This window comes from Canis lupus, chromosome 17, assembly GCF_048164855.1.
Source record: "Canis lupus baileyi chromosome 17, mCanLup2.hap1, whole genome shotgun sequence".
Classification (NCBI taxonomy): domain Eukaryota; kingdom Metazoa; phylum Chordata; class Mammalia; order Carnivora; family Canidae; genus Canis; species Canis lupus.
The window spans coordinates 58511855-58538003 of NC_132854.1; the positions used below are offsets into that span (position 1 = coordinate 58511855).

At 43.8% G+C, this 26149-nt stretch overlaps 1 protein-coding gene across 7 annotated transcripts in view; it reads left to right on the plus strand.

The window, feature by feature from the left end:
• CYSLTR2 (cysteinyl leukotriene receptor 2) overlaps positions 1-25933 on the plus strand; it is a 47639-nt gene extending 21706 nt beyond the window's left edge. For 3 of the 7 annotated variants that reach the window (XM_072783138.1, XM_072783136.1, XM_072783142.1), the window contains 3 exons: positions 12643-12943; positions 19229-19300; positions 22322-25933. In XM_072783138.1, the coding sequence (XP_072639239.1) occupies positions 22362-23360 (999 nt within the window). In that variant the 5' untranslated portion in view covers positions 12643-12943; positions 19229-19300; positions 22322-22361 and the 3' untranslated portion in view covers positions 23361-25933. Of the gene's footprint in view, positions 1-12642; positions 12944-13477; positions 13523-19228; positions 19301-22321 lie in introns of all 7 variants that reach the window. The other 4 variants (XM_072783139.1, XM_072783140.1, XM_072783143.1 and 1 more) reach the window with 4 other exon arrangements.
• The last annotated feature ends 216 nt before the right edge of the window (positions 25934-26149 follow it).

The window sequence follows — 26149 nt, forward strand, 5'->3', positions numbered from 1 at the left end:
TCCCCCGGCTTCCCGTTTTCCCAGACACATCAAAGCACCCTCTTCTTATTGTTTCTCAGTGCCCTACACAGCTACCCTCCACCTGGCACACTAAAAAGTCCTCAGGCTCTTCTCCCCTTGGCATCAGGCAGGGTGGCATCAAGCACAATAATGTGCCTGAGTGCCAGGTCCGCACAGCTGGGTGGGAGGCTTTCCCCGGTGTCCCCTCCTTGGGCTTCTGGAAACCTCTAAGGGGGTGAGTACTTGTTAATGCTCAATCAGTGAGCAAGGAGGGGTAGAGCTGAGATTTGGCTCCTCTTGTGGTTTAAAGCTTTTCTGTGATACCACGGCGCCTCTGTGTCCTCCCGAGATGCGAAGGATGCTTCACAAGCCCCCTTCGTAAATGATTTCTTGGCTCTAAGACGTGAATTCAACAGCAGAATATGAAATGCCTTGGTGGGAGGGAAGAGAAGGAGACGGAGTCTTCATCTGAATGAGGGCACTTTGCTGAGCCCCTGAGTCACAAGCCTCTGGGTCATGTCATGTGCAGTCACTTTGTGGGCAAGGATAGTCTGAACGCTGACACCGCTTCTAAGAAATTATTGAGCTCTGTTGGGTGACGGCTCCTGAAATGACACTTGCTGGCCTTCTGGCTTTGCAGTGAGAAGGCTGGACAATCAGACACAGACGTAGAGTGGCCCCTTGGCCCTCCTGAGGTCGGAGACTGGGTTAGTCACAGACACCGCCAATCTTCCTGGATACACTGGTGAAGTGCGCTGGGGCCAAAAATTGCTGAGATAAGTTTATAAAATTCAATCCGTAATCAGTGACGTCGGTTCATATGTTCTCTGCAACCAGAGCTAAGGGACGCCTGCGTGGCTCAGTGGTTGAGCATCTATCTCCCTGCTTCTCCCTCTGCCTGTGTCTCTGCCTCTCTCTGTGTCTCTCATGAATAAATAACCGAAGTCTTAAAAAAAAAAAAAAAAAAAAAAAAAGAACAAACCAAAAACAACCCAGAGCTAAGAAGTTAGAAGAGCCAGCACTGAGTTAAAATAATCCTTAAACAAATGAAGTCATATCTTCAAGGGGCTCAGAGAAGTCCTCACACACTCAGGTCTTTGTGTTCAATTTTGTCTTCGTCTCTTGTAGTGGTTGAGTGTCCCTAGTGAGAAAGAACATGGAAGAAAAGTTAGCTTTGGGACAACCTTGGAGGACAAGAGAAGGAGATTAAGCAGAGACAGAGGTGGGAAGAAGGAGGTCAGAGATAATGCCATGCATCTCACTTTTGGGGGCAGAGAGAGGCCCCCTCACATGCTCAGATGCCAACCTTCTCCTAGGGTTCAGTTCTTGCTATGCTCCTGGAGATACACTGTTCTCTGGAAGCATCTGTACCCTCAAAATTGTGAAAAAAATCCAGTTTTAAGGGGCAACTATCTCCAAATGTGTTCAAAATCCATAGGCATCTTTTTGCACAGGAAAACCATGCAGAGAGGAGCTTCACAGGAGAACGTACAAACAAGAGGAAAAAAGCAATCAAGCAAACCATGGAGAAAAGGCAAAGGGTAGAAAAAAGACAACTTTTGCTAATCTACGTGTCTTGGGCTGATGTCTGACATCTGACTCCTCTGAAATGGTCGCTTTTCATCCACGCAGACCTTTGCCCTGATTAATGTCGGCTCCGGCAACACACATTTTCTTGAGGTGCCTCTTCCGTCTGTCCGTGTGCCTTTGTGGTGGTGGATGTCGTTTTTCCCTGCGTCCTGAGGTCTGAGCGAAGTTCCCCTTTCCGTGGAAGAAGGCGGCGGTCGTGGGTGCTGCCGCCCAGCCCCATCCCCAAGCCGGGCCTGACAGTCCATGTTTCACGAAGGCCCAGCAGCTCTGGGCAGAGGCCTGGCCAGGACGGCTCTGGTGGCTTCCCTGAGCCCTCAGGAGTCGGGGAAAGTACTAGAAGGAGAGGAAGGCAGACGCAGACTGAAGGGCACATGAGGATCGGCAGCTGGGCCAAATTAGCGAAAAGCTGACAACCCAACTGCTATGATTTTAAGAAAATGTTCTAATTAGGAGACTTTAATATGATAAGGTGTCAGGTCTTTAGAGCTAAAAGAAGAAACCAAATGAACGAAATGCAGGATTTATTTTGGGGTTTTTTGAACTGCCTCAGAACATTCTGGAATATAGGGAGCAGGCAAGTCAGGGAGAGGGACCAGTCCGCCGTACCCTCCCTACTGGTCCTGCTGGGCTGCTGGAGTCCGAGGACAGACGGCGACGGGGGCTGCAGGTGTGGTTACAAAGGCAGCCAGTCAGGTCAGACAATGAGGGGGGCCCGGGGGCCCAGCGAGGCCAGAGACCCACTGCGCCCCGCGACACCTGCCCGCAGGAGCCGGCCCACCCCGGGGCTGGGAGCCGGGCTGGCCCAGGGGCTCTTGCTCGGGGTTTCAGGCCACCGCAGACACCCGCAGCCATCTGGTGAGCAACACATTGAATTTCCTGCCCGCTGAGGCTCAGGTGGGTGGGATCCGGGAGGGCAGGGTTCTGGAAGCTTCGCTACTTCCAAATCTGGGAGTCCTGACCCGAGGGCGAAACCTGAATAGCAAAGCTCCGGGAGTGGAGGCTCCGATCACCCGTGGGGTGCATCACCGGGCCTTACACAGGACTGGGCTCCAGAGCCCCCGGCCCCAGGCCGTTAGGCAGACTCCGCAGAGCAGACTAAGCGGCTTGGAGCCTCCTCTCGGGGAGTCTGCCCTCGGGGAGCTTCCAGAGCTGCAAACGCTAATCAGCCTTCCCGGGTTACAGCAGATCGGCCTAGGCGCTGACCTCTCAGCTCCCGGGCCAGGGGGAGCCAGGGGCCTTCGGGAGGCAAAGGCCCGTTGGCCTGGAGGTGCCTCTGGGGACTTGCACTTTGAGGCACCTTGGGGGGGCACAGGGCGGAGGAGGGATGGCAGCAAGAGAATGCTCCGAAGTGCTGGCTCCATGGAATCGGGGCCCTGTGGGTGCCACCCACCTGCCCCCCATCTATGGTGAAGCCTGGGGAGCAGCTCAGTTCCTCATTCAAAAGATGTGGTAATCTCAGTTCTGTCTGTATTTCTTTTCTTTTCTTTTCTTTTTTTTAAGATTTTATTTGTTGATTCATGAGAGACCTGGAGAGAGAGGCAGAGACACAGGCAGAGGGAGGAGCAGGCTCCCTGCAGGGAGCCCGACGTGGGACTCGATCTCGGGACCCCGGGACTCGATCTCGGGACCCCGGGGTCACGCCCTGGGCGGAAGGCAGGCGCTAAACCGCTGAGCCACCCGGGGACCCCCCCTCTGTCTGTATTTCTATTTGCGTCTCTAAAACTTAATTTACTTTAACCCTTTGGAAAAAATCTGAAAAGTACCAGACCATCGCGAGGAGGCCAGAACATATACGAGGCTTTAAGTGTCGGCCACGACTTTTGGGGCCAGTTTCAAGGAAGGACTGAGCAGTCCTGCAGGTCAAGAATCAGGGACTCGATGATACTTCCCTATTTCGAGGAATGGATCCGTTGGGTACTGTGGGGCCTCTGGGATTTCGAGGGACAAACATGTTGTAGAACCTTCTGATCCAAAGGGTTGGTTCTCTGCACACATTCAGGTCTTAGTCGGAGATCCTTTGCCCTAACAACGACTCCCACGTGGTGCTCTCTCTCGTGCCAGCCCTGGCCTATGCACCGTCCATGCATCCACACCTTCATCCTCACAGGCACCCTGGGAAGGAATGACTGGTATTATCACTGCCCCCCACTTGATGGAGGAGGAGTGGAGGCCCAGGGAGAGAAAGTTACTGGCCCAGGGTCACAACGCCAGTTGGTGAAAGAACAAGTGCTCACGTGTGGAGTCTCTGCCCTCACCTGCTGCCCTGCCATTGCCTCCCTGCCACACAGACGCCATAAATATATATATATATATATATGATTAAGTATCTCTCAGCCTTGTTTTGATATTTTTACCAATGCCCTGAGAGCCTTTTCACCTTTTAAATCATTTTTCAGGGCACTTGAGTGGCTCGGTCGGTTAAGGGTCTGCCTTTTACTCAGGTCATGGTCACAGGTCCTGGGATCGAGCCCTGCATTGGGCTCCCTGCTCAGCGGGGAGTCTGCTTCTCCTTCTCTCTCTGTTCCTCCTCCCTGCGCCTCCTCTCTCTCTCAAGTAAATAAATTAAAAATCTTTAAAAAATAAATCAATTTCTCAAGGCCCCAAACTTGAAGTTAAATCATAATAGTTACATCATTGAGTGTCCAAACCGGGTGAAATATTTCCCACTCATCATGCCATTAATAGACAAGGCAAGTGAGTTCCAGAGACGAGAAATCACTTGTATGGGATTCCCAAGCTTATAAGTAGCAGATTTGACTCCATGACCTTACCCCAACTCCCTCCTCTGAATAGTTCCATGAGCTATAAAAAGAAGGTTCTATTTGCCATTTCATAGTATTCCGTAGCTCTGAGGGCGAAAACCCAGGTTATACTCTAAAGTTGTCAGAGGAAACAAAGAGCATTATGTTGGGGGGAGTTGTGACCTGCAGGGTGGTTATTAAAGCAGATGCCTCATGCCATGAAGAACTTCAAACCCACAGTGACATGGTGGGAGGATGTAGACCTAAGTGAAGGCGAGAGGGAGGGGTCTGATGGGGCTGTGAATTCACCTGAACCATCAAATCCCATGGTTCTGTGATGTGTTAACTGGTTTAATCTCGCAATGGTACGCTAAGGTCGGGAGATGCTAAGTTTCTAGACAAAATCCAAGGTTACAGTGGTGATTTTGTACGTAGAGGGTAGGCGTGGAATTCAAGGCACGTCATATAAAAATAATGGAGATAACTCTGTCCATTGCTTGGATGGGAGATATTAAAGAGAGAGAAAAATTAAAGAAAACATCCCTCAAATGGTCACCAGCTATATTGGTCTGCTCCAGCTGCCATAACACAATACCACAGGCTGGGTGGTTTAACAACAGAAATTTATTTCTCACCCAGTTCTAGAGGCTGGAAGTCCAAGATCAAGATGCTGACAAGATGGATTTTATTCTGAGACCCTTCCTCTTGGCCTACAAGCGGCCACCATCTGGCTGTGTCCTCACATGGCAGAGTGTGTTTCTTCTCCTAGGATGCTAGTCCTATTGGATCAGAACTCTACCCTGACTTCACCTTATTTAACCTTATTTGTCTCTATAAAAGCCCTATCTCCAAATACAGTCATATTGGAGGTCAGGACTTCCCTATATACCTTGGGGGGGCACATAGACATCCAGTCCATCACACCAGCGGAGTGGGATTGATTTGAGAGGGAGGATGGACCCACGTACGATTTGAGGTGGAGACAGAAGCTCCAAATAAGGCTTCCCTGTAGACAACTAGAAATGTAAGAGTATAGCTTAGGTTGGAATTCAGAAAAAACAAACAAACAAAACAAACTTAAATTTTTTAGATCCCAGAGATTTTTTTTCCCTTTATTTGTAGAATTGAGATAAAAATGCCAATTCAGCCTATCTCAAAAGATAGCCAAGTGGAGCGAATGAGATACCTGAAAAAAAAATCCTTTGTAAGTTATAAGGCGAAAATGTGATATTTTCACATATAAAAGACATCTGGGAGGCGGAGGCCCAGAGGTGGGCTAGTCAAGTCTCCACGGTGGGGGAGTTCTTGCGGGAGTAGAGAGAGCACTGAGCTGAGGGCCACAGTGGGGCTCCAGTTGTGGTCCACACTCAGGTAAAGAGCTAACAGTGGATTCAGAAGGGCTGAACAACCAGGAAATGGAAAACCGCAAGCCCTCGGAACCACAGGAGACAGAGAAGTGGAGGTTTCCCTGATAAGATCTGAGGATCAAATTCTAGAGTAACTGAGAAGGAAGTCTGAGAAAGAACAGTAGAACTGCCTGTTGGACAGGAACAGATGACCTGATCCTAGTCCTGCCTGATTCAGAGGGGGCTTTCGAGAGATGGTGGGGACCGGGGACGTGGTGATGGCTGTCAATTAAAAAGAGGAAGATGAGACAGAAATGACAACAGTGAACCCAGTGGTTCGGGTGGGGGGTTAAGTGCAAGAGGACACACAAAACCAAAAATTCCAATGGGGTCACATTATTAGGTAGGAGAAGAGAAAACTGGCGTCTGGTTGACCCCCTGCTGTGTGGTGTGAGCACACTCTATCATTTACAACTCAAAACAGTCCCACAGGCCATCTTTTTTAGCCTCATTTTGAGAGTGAGGAAGGTGAGGGCCAGAGAGGAAGGGTCAAGCAGCTGGAAAGTGGTGGATTGGGAGTCAGACCAGGTCTGCTGGACTCCAGGTACAAGGTACAGGCTAGTCTTGAGGTCCAGGTGGATGAAGTTTGGAGGGGAAGGAGCAGCGAAGATCAGAAGGGACAAGAGTCACTGGAGGGGGTTTGGCTAAGAGTAACAGTCAAGGTGTCTCCAGAGGAAGGAGGACGTGCATCTTCCCTCCCTGACTCAAAATCTTCCTCCGGCACCACACCCTTCTCCACTGCTGCACCCTTATCGGTTTCCTGGCCTTGGGCTTCCCCCGACCCCTCTGGTCCCCTGAGACTCTTCCCCCTGCTGACCACCTGCTCCTTCAGCTGGTCTCTCTCCTGGCCTCCTTGACATTGCATCCTTGACTCGTGGTTTGACTCATGGTCTCTCATGGTTTGGCCAGCCTTGGTCAACCGTCCCTCCCAGGCTCCTGCTCTCTGCCCGTCTCTTCATTGTCCATGTGCCCCCCACCCCAGGCTCTTGTCTTTGACCCTCTTCTCTTCTCTGTCCTCACACCCCTGTGGGAAGTCATCCAACTTTTCTGGCTTCAGTCACCTTCAAGTGCTGATGACCCAGAAATTCATCAGGGTCCCCCCACGCCTCCCCCCAGCTCTGGACCACGAGGACACAGTTCTATTTACATGTGTCACGAAAGCCTCACATTCAAAGTGTCCCAAATTGAACTCATTCCCCCTCAACCCCCCTCCCCAACAGCATCTCTCTCTTATGTTCTTTTTTATTAGTGCAAAGCACGTTGTCCCAGAAAACACCTAGAAGACTCCCCGCCGCCACCTTGCCCTGACTGGGGCACCTTCCGTAACCGGTCCATCCGCAACTCGGGCCACCTCTCATGTTTCTCTATACCTCTCAGTCCCATCCAGCTGTGACCACTGTCTCCGCCTGAACGATCACAGGAGCGCCCCTTGCAGACTCTCGGAAGCCAGGCTCGCCCCCTTCCCGACTGTCCTCCACCTGCTGCCACCTGCTTCTAAAACACCATCTGCCTCCGCGATCCCAGGGCTCTCACCGCCCTCAGAATAGGCCTGGCGTCCCTTGTGGAGGGAGGTCGCTCTCAACCCACCGGGGGCACCTCATCCTCGTTTTCGTGCTTCACCTGGACTGTATCTCTCGCCTCCCCGAGCTTGCCCTGTGCTCTGCGTCCTGTTCTGTGCCCGAGCCCCCGGCCTCCCCACAGCCAGCCTCTCCCCCGGGTACCCCACAGCCTCCCGTGTCCCCAGGGCCGCGCCCTGTGGCATCTCGTGCCGAGGGCCCCCTCACCTTGCTCGTATCTCGAGTTGTCTGGTTCATCCCCACCCGGGGGCTCCTCTAGGTCTGAGGTTGTGTTCTCTTCCCGGGCAGGCCCGCGGGCCCTAGTTCTGTGGCTCGGGGAGGCCGGGGAGGCCGGGGAGACCGGGGAGGCCAGGGAGCCCTGAGCCAGGGAGCCGGGAGCTGGGTCCCCCGGGATCCCATAGCTTTGCATGTTTCCTCCTCTACAAAGTAGCCCCTTTGGCCTCCCTGGGGCTGCCTGGGGACTGAGTGACCCCGGGGGAGCAGGCCGGCAGGCCGGCAAAGGTGGGGAGCTGGAAGCCAGGTAAGCGGGGAGCCCCTGAGGCCAGGCAGCCAGCGGACTGAGGGGAGCTTGCTGGAAGGATTTTCCACGTGGGAGTGAGGAGCCCCAGAGACAGGGGCCCAGCGGAGGACCCGGGATGTCACCTGGTGGCAGTCTCCTGTCCCGGTGCTGGCCGCCTGGGTGCTGGGCAAAAGCCCACCATGAAATCCTTGTAAAGACGATCCAGAAGATTCCCTGATCCTGAGGGCTTTATGGCAACCCCACAGCACCTGGTGGTGTAAGGCGCATCGCTTGTCCCTCCCAGGGGCTGTCGTGTCGGGGTGTGCAGGTCCTGAGACAGGTCACGGCCCAGATCTCGGCACCCGAAGGGGAAGCACACCTGAGCGCTGATGGGATGGGGGCAGGGGCGGGGCTGGGGGGGTCCTCGGTGACGGGGGTCACTAGGCTCTGTCCAAAAATACATTGTTCTTTAAAAAAAAAAGAAAACGGGGGGGGGGGGGGAGGGTATCCCTGGGTGGCTCAGCAGTTTAGCGCCTGCCTTAGGCCCAGGGTGTGATCCTGGAGTCCTGGGGTCGAGTCCCACGTCAGGCTTCCTGCAGGGAGCCTGCTTCTCCCTCTGCCTGTGTCTCTGCCTCTCTCTGTGTGTCTCTCATGAATAAATAAATAAAACCTTTTAATAAAAAAAAGAAAAGAAAAGGTATTTATCTAAGTTCAGATGAAAATAATCTCTGCGATGTTCTAGACGCTTACGGCTTTGCTCTGATCATGAGAACACTCTTTTTTTTTTAAGTTGCCCTATGTTTTGTTTTTTTTGTTTTTGTTTTTTTTAAGATTTTATTTATTTATTCATGTGAGACACAGAGAAAGAGAGAGGCAGAGACACAGGCAGAGGGAGGGGCAGGGACCCAGGATCCTGACCTGAGTCGAAGGCAGCCGCTCAACTGCTGAGCCATCCAGGCGCCCCTGACCTTGAAAACATGCTACGCATCAGGGGAAGCTCTTCATCCTCATCAGGTTTTAACCGGCCTCGCAACATATTTGGTTTTCTTCATAACTGAAACGTGGAATCCACAGGAGACAAAGCCTTGATTCTTGCTTTGTGCCTGGCCCCTTTTCAGTACAGGAAGCTGTGTACGTGCTCTTTCCCCTCTTCCGCCAAGACGGTGGAAATTAGGCTGTCAATTTATTTCCTGGTTTTCCCTGAATTTACTTCTTCGTGTATTTCTCAGCTTCCTGTCACGTACTTAATTGGTCTGGCTGATTTTTAAAACCACGTATAGCAGGCGATTTCTTTTTCTTTTTCTTTCTTTCTTTTTTTAAACAGTCTGAAATGTTGAAGTGCGATGTGGTCGGACGTATTTTGTATTTTATATGGGCCGGAAAGAGCAATCAAAACGTTTTAAAGGATTTTCAAGAGAAAGTGTTGAGCTAAATGGAATTTTGAAACTGAGCTGGGCCTGCGGTTAGCCTGTGGCTGTCAGCTACATGAGGCTTCTAGGAAGGGTAGCGTGTGTTTTCTTTCTAAAGCTTTCCAGGGATTAAGGTGCTCTTGGAATCAAAGCTCCAGCTTCCTTAGGGTATTCTATCCCTGCAACTGAGGCCATTTGTCAGCCACCGACCACCCTCACACCCCTCCAGGCCCCCGCAGGGCCCAGAACCAATCCCAATCTCAGGCAGAGGAATGGAAGCAGCTCTGGAACTCAGGTCACCCTGGGGGTTGATCTGATCCTGACTTTGTGCCTTGACTCTAAATTTGGACAACTCTCTTTTTCCTAAGATTTGGTCTTCATCTCATTAAGGAAAGTGGACCCCTGTCTTAGCATCCTTGGCCTAAGTCTCTGTGCCCAAAGGCTCTCCAAGACCCAGGGCCTCCAGACTCAGGGCCTCTAGGACTCAACACCTCCAAGACCCAGGGCCTCTAAGGACTCAAAGCCTCCAGGACTCAATACTTCCAAAACCCAGGGCCTCTAGGATTCAAGGTCTCTAAAACCCAGGGCCTCCAGACTCCAGGATTCAGGTCCTTCAGGACTAAGGGCCTCCAAACTCCAGGGCCTCTAGGACTCAGGGCCTCCAACACCCAGGCCTCCAGGATTCAGGGATCTCAGGATTCAGGGGTTCCAAGATTCAGAGCCTTTATTATTCAGGGTCTCCAGGAATCACAGCCTCCCAAACCCAAAGCCTCTAGGACCCAGGGCCTCCAGACTCAGGGACTCTAAGACCCAGGACTCCCTAGGACTCAGGGACTCCAGGATTCAGGGCCTGTCTGTACTGACCCTGTCTTTCCACGGTGGCCTCACCATAAATGGTTTTGCAGCTTTCAGATGGACTTCCCCATGAGTCCTGCCTTGCTCCCCAGTTGCTCAAGGAATCCCTGCTGTAAGGTCCATTTTTTGTCCCCACTACACCCCTCTCTAGTGGAACACCTATTACCAACTTTTCTGGTGACTTCTTGTCTGTGGTTGTACCTGCTGGACTCCATGCCTACCTATGATAAGAGATTTTCCTCAGCATCTATAGCTGTTGGTGTCCCTGAAGGCTTGCCACACCCTAGGGCAGAGCACAGGCTGCTTCCCAACTTTCCCCGGCTGCCCTTCTCATCACAATGCACAAGCCCTGTTGGTCTTGAGATGGGAAAAGTGGTCTTCATGGCCAAAAAGTCTAAGGACTTGATTGCTTTTAGATCCATTTCTACTTTTTCCAGATTCTTTCCTGGCCTTAGATATGAGCTTTCCCTAAGATTCTATCAGAATCCTGGCTCTAAAGTCAGGGACCTTAAGACTACAGTAGGTTCTATATGGCCATACGGATAGGACTCCATCCAAAAAAAAAAAAGGCCATTTGTAATGAAACCCACGAGAATTCCTCTGGCTGGTCACATACCTGTCCTATTTCTCATGCCTCATCTCTTTGTCCTTCTACCCTAGCCCTGCCAACCAGTAGAAATTTTAATTCTCTATAAGATCGAGTTAACACGCTATCTCCAATTTCCTTGTTTTTCTGTATTCCCTTTCCCAAGTTAGGCCTACAGACTTTTAGCCTCTGTGTGATGATCTTTCTGAACTGTATCTGTAGCCTTGACCTGTCTCCTGAGCTCTAGAGTGTGTGCTCCTGATCCCAGCTAACGGCCTCACCATTCTCCCTATAATCCAAGCAAGAAACCCGAGACTTGCTGTGGAGACAGATCAAAAGCCACTATTCATGCAATCAGAACGAAGGCCCTATAGTCCTCTCAAAAAGGAGTGGCCCTCAGCTCTGCATTGGAGAACTCTCATCTTGTCAGTCTACTCCTAGGCCTAAAGAAATCAGTTTACACAAGTCAAACTCATAGGGAAATAATTTTTAACCCAGAATTCTGGTTATTCTGGTTTGAACACGTATAATGGGAGATCCTACTTTCCCTTTATTGTAATCTTCCAGTTCACAATTCAAAGTCCACCTTCCCAGAGAGGCCTGATGAAGCAGATGAGTTATTAGAAGCTTGCCTGGTAGGAATAGACCAAAAGAAAGTAGTGGAAATGGTCTTGAGAGATTTTCATCATAAGCATGTCAAAATAATCCAAGAGTTATCAGTATTTCTGTACAGTATGCTTTTCTAGCAAATACGAAGAGGAGTCTACTTGTTACACTTCGTATGAACATGAGAACTGAGGTCATCAACTCATCCTCATGGTCAGTGGGATGACAGATGTTGGAGCTAAGTCATTCCTGCATTCATTCATGAGGGTGGAACAGCTGGGGAGCATTTACCCACTGCCAAGGACTGTGTGAAGCATGCTTTCTCGCTCTCTTTCTCATTTAATGCTTACAACAACCCCGTGAAATCAATGTTATATAATATCCTTGTTGTGGGTTGAATTATGTCCCCCAAAATGATATGTCCAAATCCTAATCCCAGATATTTGTAAATAAGACCTTATTTGGAAACGGGATCTTTGTAGATATAATTAGTTAAGATGAGGTCATACTGGATGAAGATGGGCCCTAACCCGAATAACTTGTGTTCTTGTAAGAAGAGGAGAAGACACAGCAACACAGGATATGTAGTAGGAAGATGATGTGAAGACGCAAAAGAAAATACCTTGGCACAGTTAAGAAGTTGGAATAAGACATCCACAAGCCAAGGAATGCCAAATATCATGGGTAACCACTAGAAGCTAGAAAAGGAAGGAAGAATTCATACCTGGAGGCTTCTAAGAGAGCCTGGCCCTACTGATACCCAGATTTCAGACTTCTAACCTCCAGAACCATGAGAGAATAAATGTTTGTTGTTTAAGGCTCTAGTTCTTAACTTTGTTAAGGCAGCCCGAGGAAATGAATACAATCTCCATTTTACAAATGAAGTAATGGATGCTCAGAAATGCTAATTTATCCAAAAGTGAGTGTTTAGAACTCTCTGACTCAAACACTAGAACACTTGCTAGTCGAACTGGCCCATTAGGTGGGAGTTCTCTTTCTCTTCTATCCAAACCTTGTTCCAGAAAAATTATATAATAACATCAACATTTCCCAAGTAAGACTCTGTGGTGGAGAGTCCCTTGAAGTGGATAGATTTCTTTGGTGGAGTCAAATAGGTCCTGCAAAGCAGGCTGGAAGGTTGTGGAAGAAAATAAGGTAATGATTTCTATCCAGGTTGAATGGAAATCTCTGTTCTCACTCCCAAAGTGTTAGGTTTTGCTGATAGGGTTCTGATAGTTCTCAGAATGTGTTAATGTGCACAAAAGTTTTCAGGATCAAAAAAAAAAAAAAGGAAGGATGCTGTGTATAAATCAGCCTTTTTTTTCTTTTCTTTTCTTTTTTTTTTTTTTTTTTTTGGTTCTATCTTCTTGCAGGACCCTCAGAGAGCCTTTAACGTGCATTACGAATCTCCAAGAGAGGAACACTAGAGCTTGCAGTATTTCTCAAGCTGATTTAAACATGGAAGCCTTGTCTTTTACAGAGCATCTTATGGAATTCATATTTCATGGAAGATACTTTGGGAAGTGCTGAATTAAAGAAAAAAAGCTTTTCTTTCTTTGACATTATTTACATGTCAACCGTGTTTTCTGAGTTACAGCTTCACATAAGTGCCTGAAGGAGAATTGAAAAACATCCTTGCTGCATCAGAAATATATTTACAAACCATCTCTTTGGGTAGGTTCATTTAACTGTTTTACCATATAGATTTATTCTTTAGATCGTTATGCAGATTCTCGGGAGTCACTGTCTTCTAGCCGAAGGCCATTGAGAATATACCAGTAGTTGAACAAAGTTGGGTCTGTTGACTTGTCATGTCAAGGGGGAATGCGCACGAAGGGAAAATGGGACATCTCAGAAAGAGGATGCTTGCATTAGATGATTTGGGGGTAAGAATCAAGGAAGCAGGACTTCACAGGAACAAAAATGGTTATTAGTTCTTATAGCAGACCCTGAAAAACAAGGACCCACTTTATCATACTCAGATAATGGAAACATGTCCCCCAAATCCTCCTGTCCTTTCTAAACATCCAGGAAGCTTCCCTTCACCCATACCTCCAGTCAGAGGCTGTTATGTAATATTTATTCAGGTGCAGTAATAAGTGTTTACTTTAGTATAAAATTTTCTAAACCTGGGCTCTGTCAAAGATAAACACAGCCAGGCACTAGTTAAAGGAAGGACAGATTTTAATGAGTAATATACTGTTGCAGTAAAGAGTCCGGCATGAACTGAACTCAACTTCAATTTTTACAGAGGTGAGTGCATATTTTTAAGGAAGAAGGAAGGAATGGGTGGGGTGGGTGGGTAAACAGGAGCTCAGCAGTGTCAGGGAAGTGAAAAATGATAAAAAATGAAAAGGGAGGTTGGCCCATGTGAATTGTGCAGTTTGCTGACACTTTTAAAGCTTAGGATCTTACCCTTCCAGAGAGGCTGGGAGACAGGAGCCCTACCCTTAGGTGTTGGCTAGAACAAACAGTAAATTCTTCCAGTAGCCTCGAGTTGTTTCAGGCTCTATAAGAAGAGGAGGTTATGGCATCCTACAGATGTGGCCCTGAGCTGTTAAATAACTGTTAGTCCTTTATTCAAGTCTTTATAGGCCAACGTGGAAGCCTAGTCAAGAAGAGGACTCAGAGGAGCCTGCCTAGAGTTTGATCAAGGAGAGAGTCTTGTCAGCTTCCAGAACAGAAGCTGTACACCTTAAATAAGTGAGACTCTTATGAGGGCCGGAGACAAGTTATGAGTGATATTTTCCAGTTGCATTATTCCCACTCTGGTAGTTGTTGCTTGCACAGTGTGCGTGCCAGAGGGTCGGTTATCTCTCCTGAGAGTTCTTTCAATCAGCCTGTGCCTGACTCTTTCAGATGTCTCTGTCTGTATTCTTTTTTAGGGAAACATGATTCCTGTGGGAGTGATAATTTTAAACATCTGACATCCTCTAATGATGGTCTTGTTGAATACACAGGATACGTTAGTGTGTGGCAGGTGGATGTAGGCCCGATGTCCACAAAAGAAGTAGACTAGTGGTACTTGGAATTCAAGAATCATTTATCACAACAGGAATGAGCTTTTTTCTTTATTTGAGCATCTGTGGTGGAGAGTCCCTTGAAGTGGATAGATTTCTTTGGTGGAGTCAAATAGGTCCTGCAAAGCAGGCTGGAAGGTTGTGGAAGAAAATAAGGTAATGATTTCTATCCAGGTTGAATGGAAATCTCTGTTCTCACTCCCAAAGTGTTAGGTTTTGCTGATAGGGTTGTAAGGACTTCAACAGAAGCATTCTGTTGACAGGGGGCAATGTACAATTTTTATAAGACTGAAATTGGAGTTAATTATGTGAGGGAAACTTAAATATCAGAAGGGATATATAGGAGAACATTTACATCTTGAAGTGATTTTTTATTTATTTGTTTTTTGGTGTGCTTGTTTTTAGCTACTGAATTTTGTCAGTGAGCAGTTAAATTCAGGAAAGTAGCTATGATCTAAGGAAAAAACAACCCAGAGGGGAGCCTGGGTGGCTCAGTCAGTTAAGTATCTGACTTGATCTCAGCTCAGATCTTGGTCTCAGTGTTGTGAGTTCCAGACCCACACTGGGCTCCATGCTGGGTGTGGAGCCTACTTAAAAAAAAAAAAAAGAAAAGAAAAAAGAAAAGAAAAGAAAAGAAAAGAAAAGAAAAGAAAAGAAAAGAAAAGAAAAGAAAAGAAAAGAAAAGAAAAAAACAACCCAGAGAATTTTGTTTTCTTTTAAGTGGCAGAGACAGTAATGGGTCACAGGATGAAGATAAGAGAGATCATATCAGCTAATAGGGTAAAATTACGGTAATGAACAAAATGAGTAGTAAAGGGAAAGAAGAGAGTGCTAAAGAATCAGAAAACTAATTTTGTTCTGTCTTGTGTGAAAGCTGTCTGCTTCGGGAGTCAATAATCTGGCCTTCTGGGGATCCTGGGTGGCACAGCGGTTTAGCGCCTGCCTTTGGACCAGGGCGCGATCCTGGAGACCCAGGATCGAATCCCACGTCAGGCTCCCGGCATGGAGCCTGCTTCTCCCTCTGCCTATGTCTCTGCCCCTCTCTCTCTGTGTGTGTGTGTGACTATCATAAATAAATAAAAAATTAAAAAAAAAAATAATCTGGCCTTCTGTAAATCCACAGCTTCTGGAGAATTTCTAAAAATCTTCAGTTTGAAGTCTTTCAAGAAATGGGCTTCCAGTAGCTGGGAGGGAGTTCATGTGTTTTTTTTGTTGGGAGACATGAGTCCAAAAATTAAAGTATTGGAGTGTTCATGCACTGTCAGTTGTTAAAGACAGCAATAAGGTCCTCTCCGCCTAGGGTCAAGAGATGTTTTTTCCTGACGTCTTTTCCAGAAGACCACACAAAGTCTGCTTTGGAGAATATTTTGGAAATACGACTTTCCTGTAGTCATCACATTAGATCACAATAAGATAGGATCAGGGATTGGAGGTAATTCCCAAAGGCACAAGGCAGCTTGTTACGTACTCAGGAGGAGATGATTTGTGGGTTCTAGGGGGGGGATTGATCTCATTGCCTGAAATCAAGGCCAATGGAAATACTTCAATCCTTAGAAGTTTGAGGGTTTTAGGGTTCCATTAGTTCTTGTTACTTTCCCTGTTGTTTGTGGATAAGGACAGTGATGTTTCTAAATAAAAGGTAAAGCTTTACAGTTCTTTGATGACCGAATCAGTGAAATGTGTGTCTCTTACGGAAGAGAAAAGTGGGGATTTCCAAATTAAGCAATTTTTCCCCCTGCCGTACGGCCAGGGCTCTGTAGCAAAGAAAAGCCTTAAAACACTCCGAGTAGAAACAATGACCAGAACACATTCATAGACCTGGAGATCTTCAAAGGAGCCTTGGGGTTGTGGTTGTCCATGTTCTGCCCTTACAGATTGCTAGAATCGTGCTGATGGCAGGTAGGGCAAGCGTGGGAACAGCCTTAGCAATAGCCTTCAAATGACCATTCCAGTGTTGTTTTAATACCATTGCCAGTTTATCTCTGCTACTGTAGGTAGTATCATGAAGGAGCCTGGCTAAACTCTACTTTTATTACGGCCGTTTCTTTGGGTAACAGCAAAATGTCTCAGGGTTCTTTGATTCATTATTTACTTTATAGAGAGTCTTACAGTGTCAGGCAATCTCTATTTCTAAGGTATTTTGAATTCAGGGATGAATCCAAAATCATATTCCACGTACAAATATTTGTTCTTTCATCCTTTTGTCAGCAAGTCCGGGGAAAGGCAATTAACTTTGTCGTCTGAATTAATTTTATTTATTTATATAGAGTAAAGGTTATATTTCAAGGGTAAATTCAAGTCAGCGATAGCATAGTCTGCTTGGCGATTTTAGGTTTTTCTAAGTATGAACCAACCAACCAAGAGAATTAAATCAGGGATATCCAAAGGAGAATCTAGAAGGCCCGTGCAAGGTATGGACACCTCTGTCACTAAGATAACCAATCATGGCCTTCTTTTTCTTTTTCTTTCTTTCTTTCTTTCTTTCTTTCTTTCTTTCTTTCTTTCTTTCTTTCTTTCTTTCTTTCTTTCTTTCTTTCTTTCTTTCTTTCTTTCTTTCCTTTCTTTCTTTCTTTCTTTCTTTCTTTCTTTCTTTCTTTCTTTCTTCTTTCTTTCTTTCTTTCTTTCTTTCTTTCTTTCTTTCTTCTTTCTTTTTTATTTTTTGACAGATGAGGAAAGGAGGTAGCTTGGTTTAATGTTACAGCAAAGGATGTTTTAAGGGAAACCAACAAAATTGTATAGGAGCTTATGTGATTGGCTGAAAAGTCCCAAGTCATTTCTATCAATAGGAAAGTCTGTACAATAGGAAAACTATTTATTTTAAGTAGTCCCTCCACCCAACGTGGGGCTTGAACTCAGGAGTTCAGGGGTCCCATGCCCCGCCTACTGAGCCAGCCAGGTGCCTCCAACAGGGAGACTATTTAGTGGAGAACATAGAACTACGTTGACTAAGTTGACTTAAGGCTTCTGTCAGCCTTGCTCAGAGCTGTTATCGCTCTAAACAAGACCGTTATACTGTGGCTACCAGGTCTACTGAAAGAGTGAAATCAGAAGTTGGTCTCTGATGATTCCCATGTAACTGAGTCAGAAAGTCTAGTGCTTGTTCAGTTGTCATGACCACACCAGAGAAAGGGTTTGTAAACCTAGAACCCTGCGGGAAAGAAATCTTTTTATTCCTATCAGTTACAGGAATCTTTGCATTTAAACATGAACATGCTTCTTTTAAACCTAAAAAGTATCAAATCCTTTCAAATCCTTGAAAGATATTTATATTAGTACATTTTACCTAAGTATAATCAACTTTGGGGGACTAATTTATCAGCTTTTTTACTACTTGTTCGGTAAACAAAAACACCCTCATACTGGTTTTAGATTCATTAAAATTCAAAGGATTTTTAGAAATCTAATTATTCCCATTTTTCCTTCCTTTCGTAGGATGAAGGAACAAAGCTTGTGTTACCCCTTGTCCATTGTAGTAAAACCCCAAGATGGTTTAGGCACAAAAGATGTATTGATAACCTTATATTTAATTTGGGGACCTGAATTTGGGGAGGAAAGAATCAGGAATAGTTGTTTAAGGAGACAAGATATAACTCATAAGTATCTAGAATCAAGAAATAATTATAGGCAACATTGTAAAAGCACTCAGCAATTAACAAAGATTATTAGAAACTTTATTTTGAATGCAAGGAAGCTTTTAAAAAAGGATTTGAAAGTATGTCAAAAGCACTGAAATTAAACAGAATATGCTTTTTTTAAATTTATTTTTTATTGGTGTTCAATTTGAACAGAATATTCTATTGACAAAAAGATATCTTTACTCCTGAGTAAAAAAATAACCTAATTATTTTATGTTAAAAGGACTCTAATTCTAATTTTACTCTTTTTGTACGTTATTCATGTTTAATAATCTATAGTAAAATATTTAGTAATATGCCCTCAGATATATGCATTTAGACATTCACTAATATATAAATAAACTAAAAAGTAATGAATTTAAAGTACTGAACTATAGTTTTAAAATTAAATCTAGTAAATAAAATAATGTGTGTATTAAATTATTCTCTGAATAAATGAGAAAATCATGTTCATTATCTTGTATGCATATTTGTATTTCTCTGTATTAACTGTCTATATTAATTATCATCTTTGACCAAAATAATCACCCTTCCTTTTCATCAAGCATAAGAGCAGTTAGAGGTAAGAAAATAAAGAAGAATTTAGATATTTATCTGTCTACTAGTATTTGTCATACACTGTAAATAATTTTAAAGTATAATATAATTAAAAAATATAATTCAAAAGCATATTGTATTCATCTATTACCCTTGTAAAAAATAAAGTAAAAAATTGTATTCATTCAATTCCTTATATTGAATAACCACTGTTCTGTATCTCTTCCTTATTCAGAAATCATTTAAGCATCCAAAGATTATTAACTATTTGTCTAAGGTCTTTAAGTTAGTTAAGAATTAGGAAATTTAAATTTTAGTTAAAACATTAAATTCTTATGATTTGTCCCAAGTAAGAATGTCATAAAATTAAACTTTTAAAAAGGCATTCATTGTTATCACTTATTTTAGTTAAATGCAATTTTATATGTATATTTTAAAACTTCAAACAAGTAATGGAGTAGTGGAATATTGTTTAAATTGTAAACCCCCCCAAAAAATATTTGTAAAACCCATGCAGGAAATTCAGTTTAATCAAATGAAATTTAACCCCTGCCTTGTTCATCAAAATATTATGCTGACATTAAATTTATTAAATTATTAATTTATTAAATTAATTTTTGGAGACTCTGAATCATGCCAAAAATGGTATCTTCTTTTAACTTGAAAACAATGCCCTTTCTTTTTTCTTACAACAGTAATAATAAAAGCTATTACGTAAATCCACAAAATGAAATACATCTTAATAACTCTGTCTTCCTTTATTTCAGACATTTGCCTGTTTATCTGGACTGTACATTCCTAGAATGCGCACATAAAAAGTGAAGGACTCTTTTGAGCAGGTAATCATTCATTTTCCAAGAGAGGGAAAAAGAAAGAGGGATTGAGAGAAGAAAAAAAAGAAGGAGGAAACTGCTTTAGATGAATATAACTTCAACACTAAGAAAGGACAATTATATTCCCTCCGAAAAGAAAAGGAAGAAAAATATTTATATCTAGAAAAACATTTTGAACATGTACCTGAAAAACATTTATATCTAGAAAAACAGATTTTGAATATATACCTGAAAAGGATTGACCTTAAAATTGGTTTAAGGCCTTGTCAATTTTGTCAATACCTGATAAAAGAGCTAGCACTTTTTAATCCCCAAAGAATGGAAGGAAAGGAGGGGGTATCACCAACATTCAACAAAAAGAATATTTTAGACAATGTCCTCTTGACGGTTTCCTCACTGTTTCTCCTAGAGCGCCTCTCAAGCAAACAACCTTGTTCATGTCACAAGTTCCCCAAAGTGGCCACTGCAATTCCACATGGTCCCTGGTGAAATTGTGCCAGTGGCATAGGCGCTCTACAGTGAGGAAAGCTGAAAGACACCTCGTGGCCCTGGGAGAGGTACAGTTCGAAGCTGGATGGACCCCACGAGTGCTGGGGTGCTGTAAGGACGGAGCTTATTTGCTCTTCCATCTGTGAAATTTGGGCAAAGGTCACCTGCCTCAAATTAGGTTTGAAAAAACTAAACAAAGCAGACCTCGGAATCACAAAAATATGACAGAGGAAGTCATTCCAATATTTGAAATGATGACTTTACACAAAGTTTATCCAGAGTTTGTCTAAAGAATGCCAGTCCTTCTGAACACTCAGTCCCTGGGGCGGTTGGAGGACAGACTTACCGGCCTCCCCTTGTCTTTTCCTTACGGACTTTTCCTCCTAAAGAAAAACAACACTCAAGACAATAGGTGATAGAATGGGTGTTAGAAAGTTAGGAAGCAATGGTTACTATTTACCAGATTTACAAGTCTGACCGGTAACTAGAATGTCTTGATGTTGTCATTATTTTTTATTTTAGCCATTCTAGTAGGCGTGTAAATATATCCCACTGTAGTTATAGTTTGCATTTCCTTGGTGGCTGGTGCTATTGAACAATTTTGTATGTGCTTGTATTTTACCCACACGCCTGAAATATCTCTTCGTGTCTTTTGCCTATTTCCTAATTGGATTGTTTGGTTTTGTTTGGTTGGGTTTTATTTATTTATTTTTACTGCTGAGTTTCGAGAGTTCTTTATGTATTCTAGACACTAGTCTTTTGTCAAATCTGTGGTTTGCAAATATTTTCTCCCAGCCCATATTTTGTCTTTTCATCCTCTCAACAGAACCTCTTGCAGAGGAAAAGTTGTTTTACCTTGATGAAGTCCAATTTATCAATTTTTCATTTCATGGATCATGTTTTTGATGTCAAGTCCAAGAACTCTCTGCCTAGTCTTAAATCCCAGAGACTTTCTCCTGGGTTTTTATTTTCCTAAAAACGTTATAGTTTTACATTTAGTCTATGATCCATTTTAGTTAATTTTTGTGAAAGGTAAGTCAGTTGGTCCCATTGGTTGATGTTGTACTTGAGTTTATCCAATTCTTGCGGAGTTTTTGTCTATTTGTTCTATCAGTTATTGAGACAGGATTTTGAAATTACTGACTGTAACCATGGACTTGTATATTTCTCCTCTTGATTCTATCAGTTTTTCCTTCATATAGTTTGCAACTCGGTTGTTTGGGGCATACGCATTTAGAACTGGTGTGTCTTTTTGATAGATAGACTCTTTTATCATTATATAATGTCCCTCTCTCATATTGTTTTTTGTTCTGAAGTTTACTTTATCTGATATTGAGAGCTACTCCTGATTTTCTTTGATTTACATTTCCATGACATAAATATTTTTCATCCTCTTGCTTTCAACCTGCCAGTACTGTTATTTGAAGTGAATTTCTTATATACAGCATATTATATATATATATGTATATATATATATATATATATATATATATATATATATAATTCCAGTCTGCCAATCTGTATTTTAATTGGTATATTTAGACTATTTATATTTAATGTAATTATTGGTTTGTTAGGGATAAGCCTGCTATTTGATTGTATTTTTCTGCTTGTATTGTCTATTTTCTTTCTCTTATCTTTCTGTTGGTTATTCAACCACTTTTCAGAATTCCATTTTGATTTGGCTCTAGTGTTTTTGAGCATATCTCTTTGTATAGCTTTTTAATGGCTGCTCTAGGTGTTACATTACACATACATCATTTACCACAGTCTATTGGCATCATCATTTTACCAACTCAAGTGAAGTTGTGGAAACCTTACCTCCTTTGTGTCCCTTTACCCTCCCCCATTTACAATAAAATTATCTTTAAAAATTCCCCTGCATCATATTGAATCACATCAGACAAGGTTAGAGTTTTTGTTTCAATAATCAGATGTAACTTAGACTCAAAAAGAGAAGACAATCCTATTGTACTTAACCCATATTTTTGCTTTTCATTTTCTGCCTCTTTTCTAATGTTCCTAGGGTCCTTCTTTTATTGATTCCTTTCTGTTTAGAGGCCTTCTTTTAGCCATTCATTTAGGGTAGGTCTGCAGACAATAAATTCTCTTAGTTCTCCATCATCTGAGAACGTCTTGACTTCTCCTTCATATTTGAAAAGTATTTTTGCTGGATATAGAAATTTGGGTTGGTAGACTTTTGTTTTAGCACTTAAAAATGTTGTGCTTTTGTCTTCTTCCAAATATTCTGATGAGACATCTGTTGTCTGGTAGGTGTAGACTGTAGTATTAACACAAGCACTGGACCAAATGTCTCCCAAGTTTGAGGCTTCGGTTTCAATGAAATAAATCAATGTTTATTTTGCATTCTAGAAATTTATCATGAAATATAATGGAGGATATAGTAAAAACTTTGCTAATATTTTTGGACTCAAGTTGCAAAGATAAGCCAGTATTTCTCCCTGTTTCATTAAAACCTGGAAAGATGTAAGTAGTGAGTGAGGAGTAACTTTTTGTGTCTGTTTCTTTTTAATCCAGCATAGAGAAGAAACTTCTGTCCTTGCCTCGGTTCACCTCCATGCCAGAAATGGAACCCAATGGCACCTTTGATAGTAGCAACAGCAATGGGAGCTGCACAATTGAAAACTTCAAAAAGGATTTTTACCCCATTGTGTACCTGGTAATATTTGTCTGGGGAACCTTGGGAAATGGCTTTTCCATATATGTTTTCCTGCAATCTTATAAGAAGTCCACTTCTGTGAATGTTTTCATGCTAAACCTGGCCATTTCAGATTTCTTGTTCACAAGTACACTACCCTTCAGAGCTGACTATTACATCAGAAGCTCCAATTGGATATTTGGGGACTTGGCCTGCAGGATTATGTCTTATTCTATGTATGTCAACATGTACAGCAGCATTTATTTCCTGACTGTGCTGAGCATTGTGCGTTTCCTGGCAACTGTTCACCCCTTCCGGCTTCTCCATGTCACCAGCATCAAGAGTGCCTGGATTCTGTGTGGGATCATATGGATCCTTATCATGGCTTCCTCAGTAATGCTTCTGAAAAATGGCTCTGAGCAGAAGGGCAGTGCCGTATTATGCTTAGAGCTGAATATCAATAAAATTGTTAAACTGAAGACCATGAACTACATTGCCTTGGTGATGGGCTTCCTGCTGCCATTCTGCATGCTCAGCATTTGTTACCTGCTGATCATTCGAGCCCTGTTAAAAGTAGAGGTCCCAGAATCAGGGCTGCGTGTTTCTCACAAGAAGGCACTTATCACCGTCATCATTGCCTTGATCATCTTCCTCTTGTGTTTCCTGCCCTATCACATACTGAGAACTCTCCACTTGATGGAGTGGAAAGTGAATACATGCAAAGAGGACCTGCATAAAGCTGTAGTCGTCACACTGGCCTTGGCAGCAGCCAATACCTGCCTCAATCCTTTGCTCTATTACTTTGCTGGGGAAAATTTTAAGGACAGACTGAGGTTGATACTCAGAAAAGGGAAGGCACAGAAGACAAAGTACAGCCTTCCTGTCTGCATGTGGTTGAAGAGGGAAACACAAATTTAAGGGGTTGCCAGGTAGAACCTGTTCTTGCATCCTTGTGCCCACCTTCATTCATCACATAGTCTCCAAATGACCATGGATTTAACTGTTTCCAACAAAGGTCCACTCCTAACATTTAACTGACCATGACTTTTGTTGATAAGTCCTACTTCAAACATTGCATTAGATGTGTTTTCAGTGATTGACTCAAAAAGAGAAATATAGCAGACAAAATCTCTACTAGTCTTGCAACCTCACATGTCAGACTGGGAAAAGATGCTCAGCACATTGTGTGCTCCTTTTCATCAGTTTCTGTACCAGATCTTGGTCCCATCAGGTATTCTAAAGTAACTTTAAGATAAACTCAACTTCCCCAGCTTCTCCAGCTCCTCTTCTAACTGGCTAAGCTGCATAGCCAGTTAACAAAGCTAATGGAGGTTCCAGAGCAGACCAGAAAAAAACATCCTAAGAATTCACTGAAAAGACTTTGTGAGGAAGGCTGCCCTTTGTCAAAGCAGAGTCAAGGTCCCAAACAAGAACAGTGAGAGAAAAGGGGAGAGAAGGACTGGGGCAAGACAGAGCTGGTAAAAAGTAGGGAGAAAGAGAAATTTCATGTTGCACTGGGAGAGAGGCTCTAGCACACTGCAGGCAAGAAGATTCCCTTCGCCTCTCTCTTGCTGGGGGCTAGAAGGAATAGGAAGAGTGGGAGGAAGAACCAGGGCCTTGTCTAGGGAGTGGAGGGATTACGTGTCAAGTGGTAGAAAGGAGAGGGTCAATTTTACTCTTGTGATTTGTGTTGGGACTGACTTCACTGAAGGTCTCAATCGTGCATGCTAATCTATTGGGATGGGAGCCAGAACAGAGGAGGTTGCTCTAAGTGTTTGGTTGGGCACTGAGAGAGAGGGTGGGGTAGAGGACAAGTTGCAAAGGTGGTTGTACCCCTGCAATTCTACTAATATTTTGGTGGCACGTGAATAGGGTGGCTTTCCTTTTGAGGGAGTATAGAAAAGAACTGGATAGTGGGAAGGGGTCCTTTCCATCCACTGAAGCAGAGCTAGTGAGACTACCAACTACTACCTCCCTGGCCACTGTACCACCAACAATTGCATGGCCTCTCCATGCTGGGCAGACTGTGCCAGACACTTCATATTCAGTAACTCCATTTAACCCTTACACTGAAGCCTTGTGTTTCTACTTTACCGATGAAGAAACCGAAGCTTGGAGAAATTAAGAAACTTGTTCAAGTTCACACAGGTGGTAGGAGTTTAAAAGATATCTGTGGAGAAAGGTTAGCTGGGTGCTGACTCCACTGCTCCCCCTACGAACCTTCTGGGAGATTGGCTGAAACTTTGAATAAAAGTTCCCTTTCCCCATCAGGCACCTTCCCCTCCTCATTTTCTCTCTGGAGTCATTGACCTCAGGCAGAGTGGGGTGTGGGAGGGAGGTGGTGTTCTCAAGCTAGGGAGAAAGGGAACATCCTTATAGTAAACAAGAGCCCCAGGACGCTTCCCTTACTCAGATGTCAGAATGCTGTCAGACTCATATCTTGTCAAAACAGGAGCCTGCAGGATCCTCCTGTGGGGAAACAACCCAATCCAAGGGAAAGACTAACAGATACAGACTGTTGAGGATTTCCCAACACAAAAGCTGGCACCTGCCCTATTATCTACCTGGCAGAGAAGTCCATACCGCAACCAATCCCTTCTATTCAGAGAGCATCTAGTCAGCCTGTTAGAGCCTCACTCTTAATTATGCACAATGACCACTCCACTTTGGGGGCAGTGGAGGGTGGGGTGGGGTGGACAAAGGCCACAACATACCTACAAAATACCTACAAATAAATGACAGGGTTGATAGAGACGTTTTCAGGAAGAAAGGTGTAAACGCTTTTATTACCCTTGCACTTTTTATTGGAAACCAACTGGAGGATGTGCTCCTCCAAAATAAGTGATTAAGCCAAGATAGAGAAAAACATGACATCTAGGAAACAAGGAATCCAACACAGGAGAAAAGTGAACAACATAGGATGTTGGTGGTAGCAGAAAAACAAGAAACTAATTGATTTGCCACATTAGAGGGATTTATATGTTTTTTTGAAGCACTTGGGATTAACTAGTGAAAATACATAGAAAAATAAACAAAGGAAAAGACACAGCGTTCATTGAATGCTCATAAAAAGAAACTATTGTTTAAGAACAAAAATGTAATCGTAGTACACTACATGGCTCACCTGTGAATAATGTGGAATAACGTAAAAACAAAATACTGTGATATAATTTCTATTAGGAAATGAGAGGATATGTATGTGGGGGAGGGGTGTAAGTCATCTAGGTCTCCATCTTCCATCACAGAAAATGCATAACAACTAAAGCTAGAGAATGATAAAAGCTATATCAAAATGTTGTTTAGCAACAGGAGCTACCATCCAGAAGACACGGTGAAAAGGATGGACAGGGATGGCCTCTGGAAAGTTTGGGGTGGGACAATAAGGTGGAGATTTCTCTTCTCCTTTTAAGGACTTTTCAGCCATCTAACTGGTAAATATGTATTGCTGAAATAAAAATTAAGTTTAAATTAAATTTTAAAAATGGCATCAATTCTGTGGGTTTTGTTTGTTTGTTTGTTTGTTTGTTTTAAGAAACGAGACAGAAAAGAAAGGCCACCATTAATGGGCACTGAACATTGGCAGGAGGAATGAAAGCAGGAAATGGCTAGACTTTGGGCCACTGAGGGAGGCCCACCCAGTCCTTCTGTGAGAGGGGAGGTCCTCTTGGGATGTTGGGAGTCACTTCCTGGGATCAGAGATGATTTAG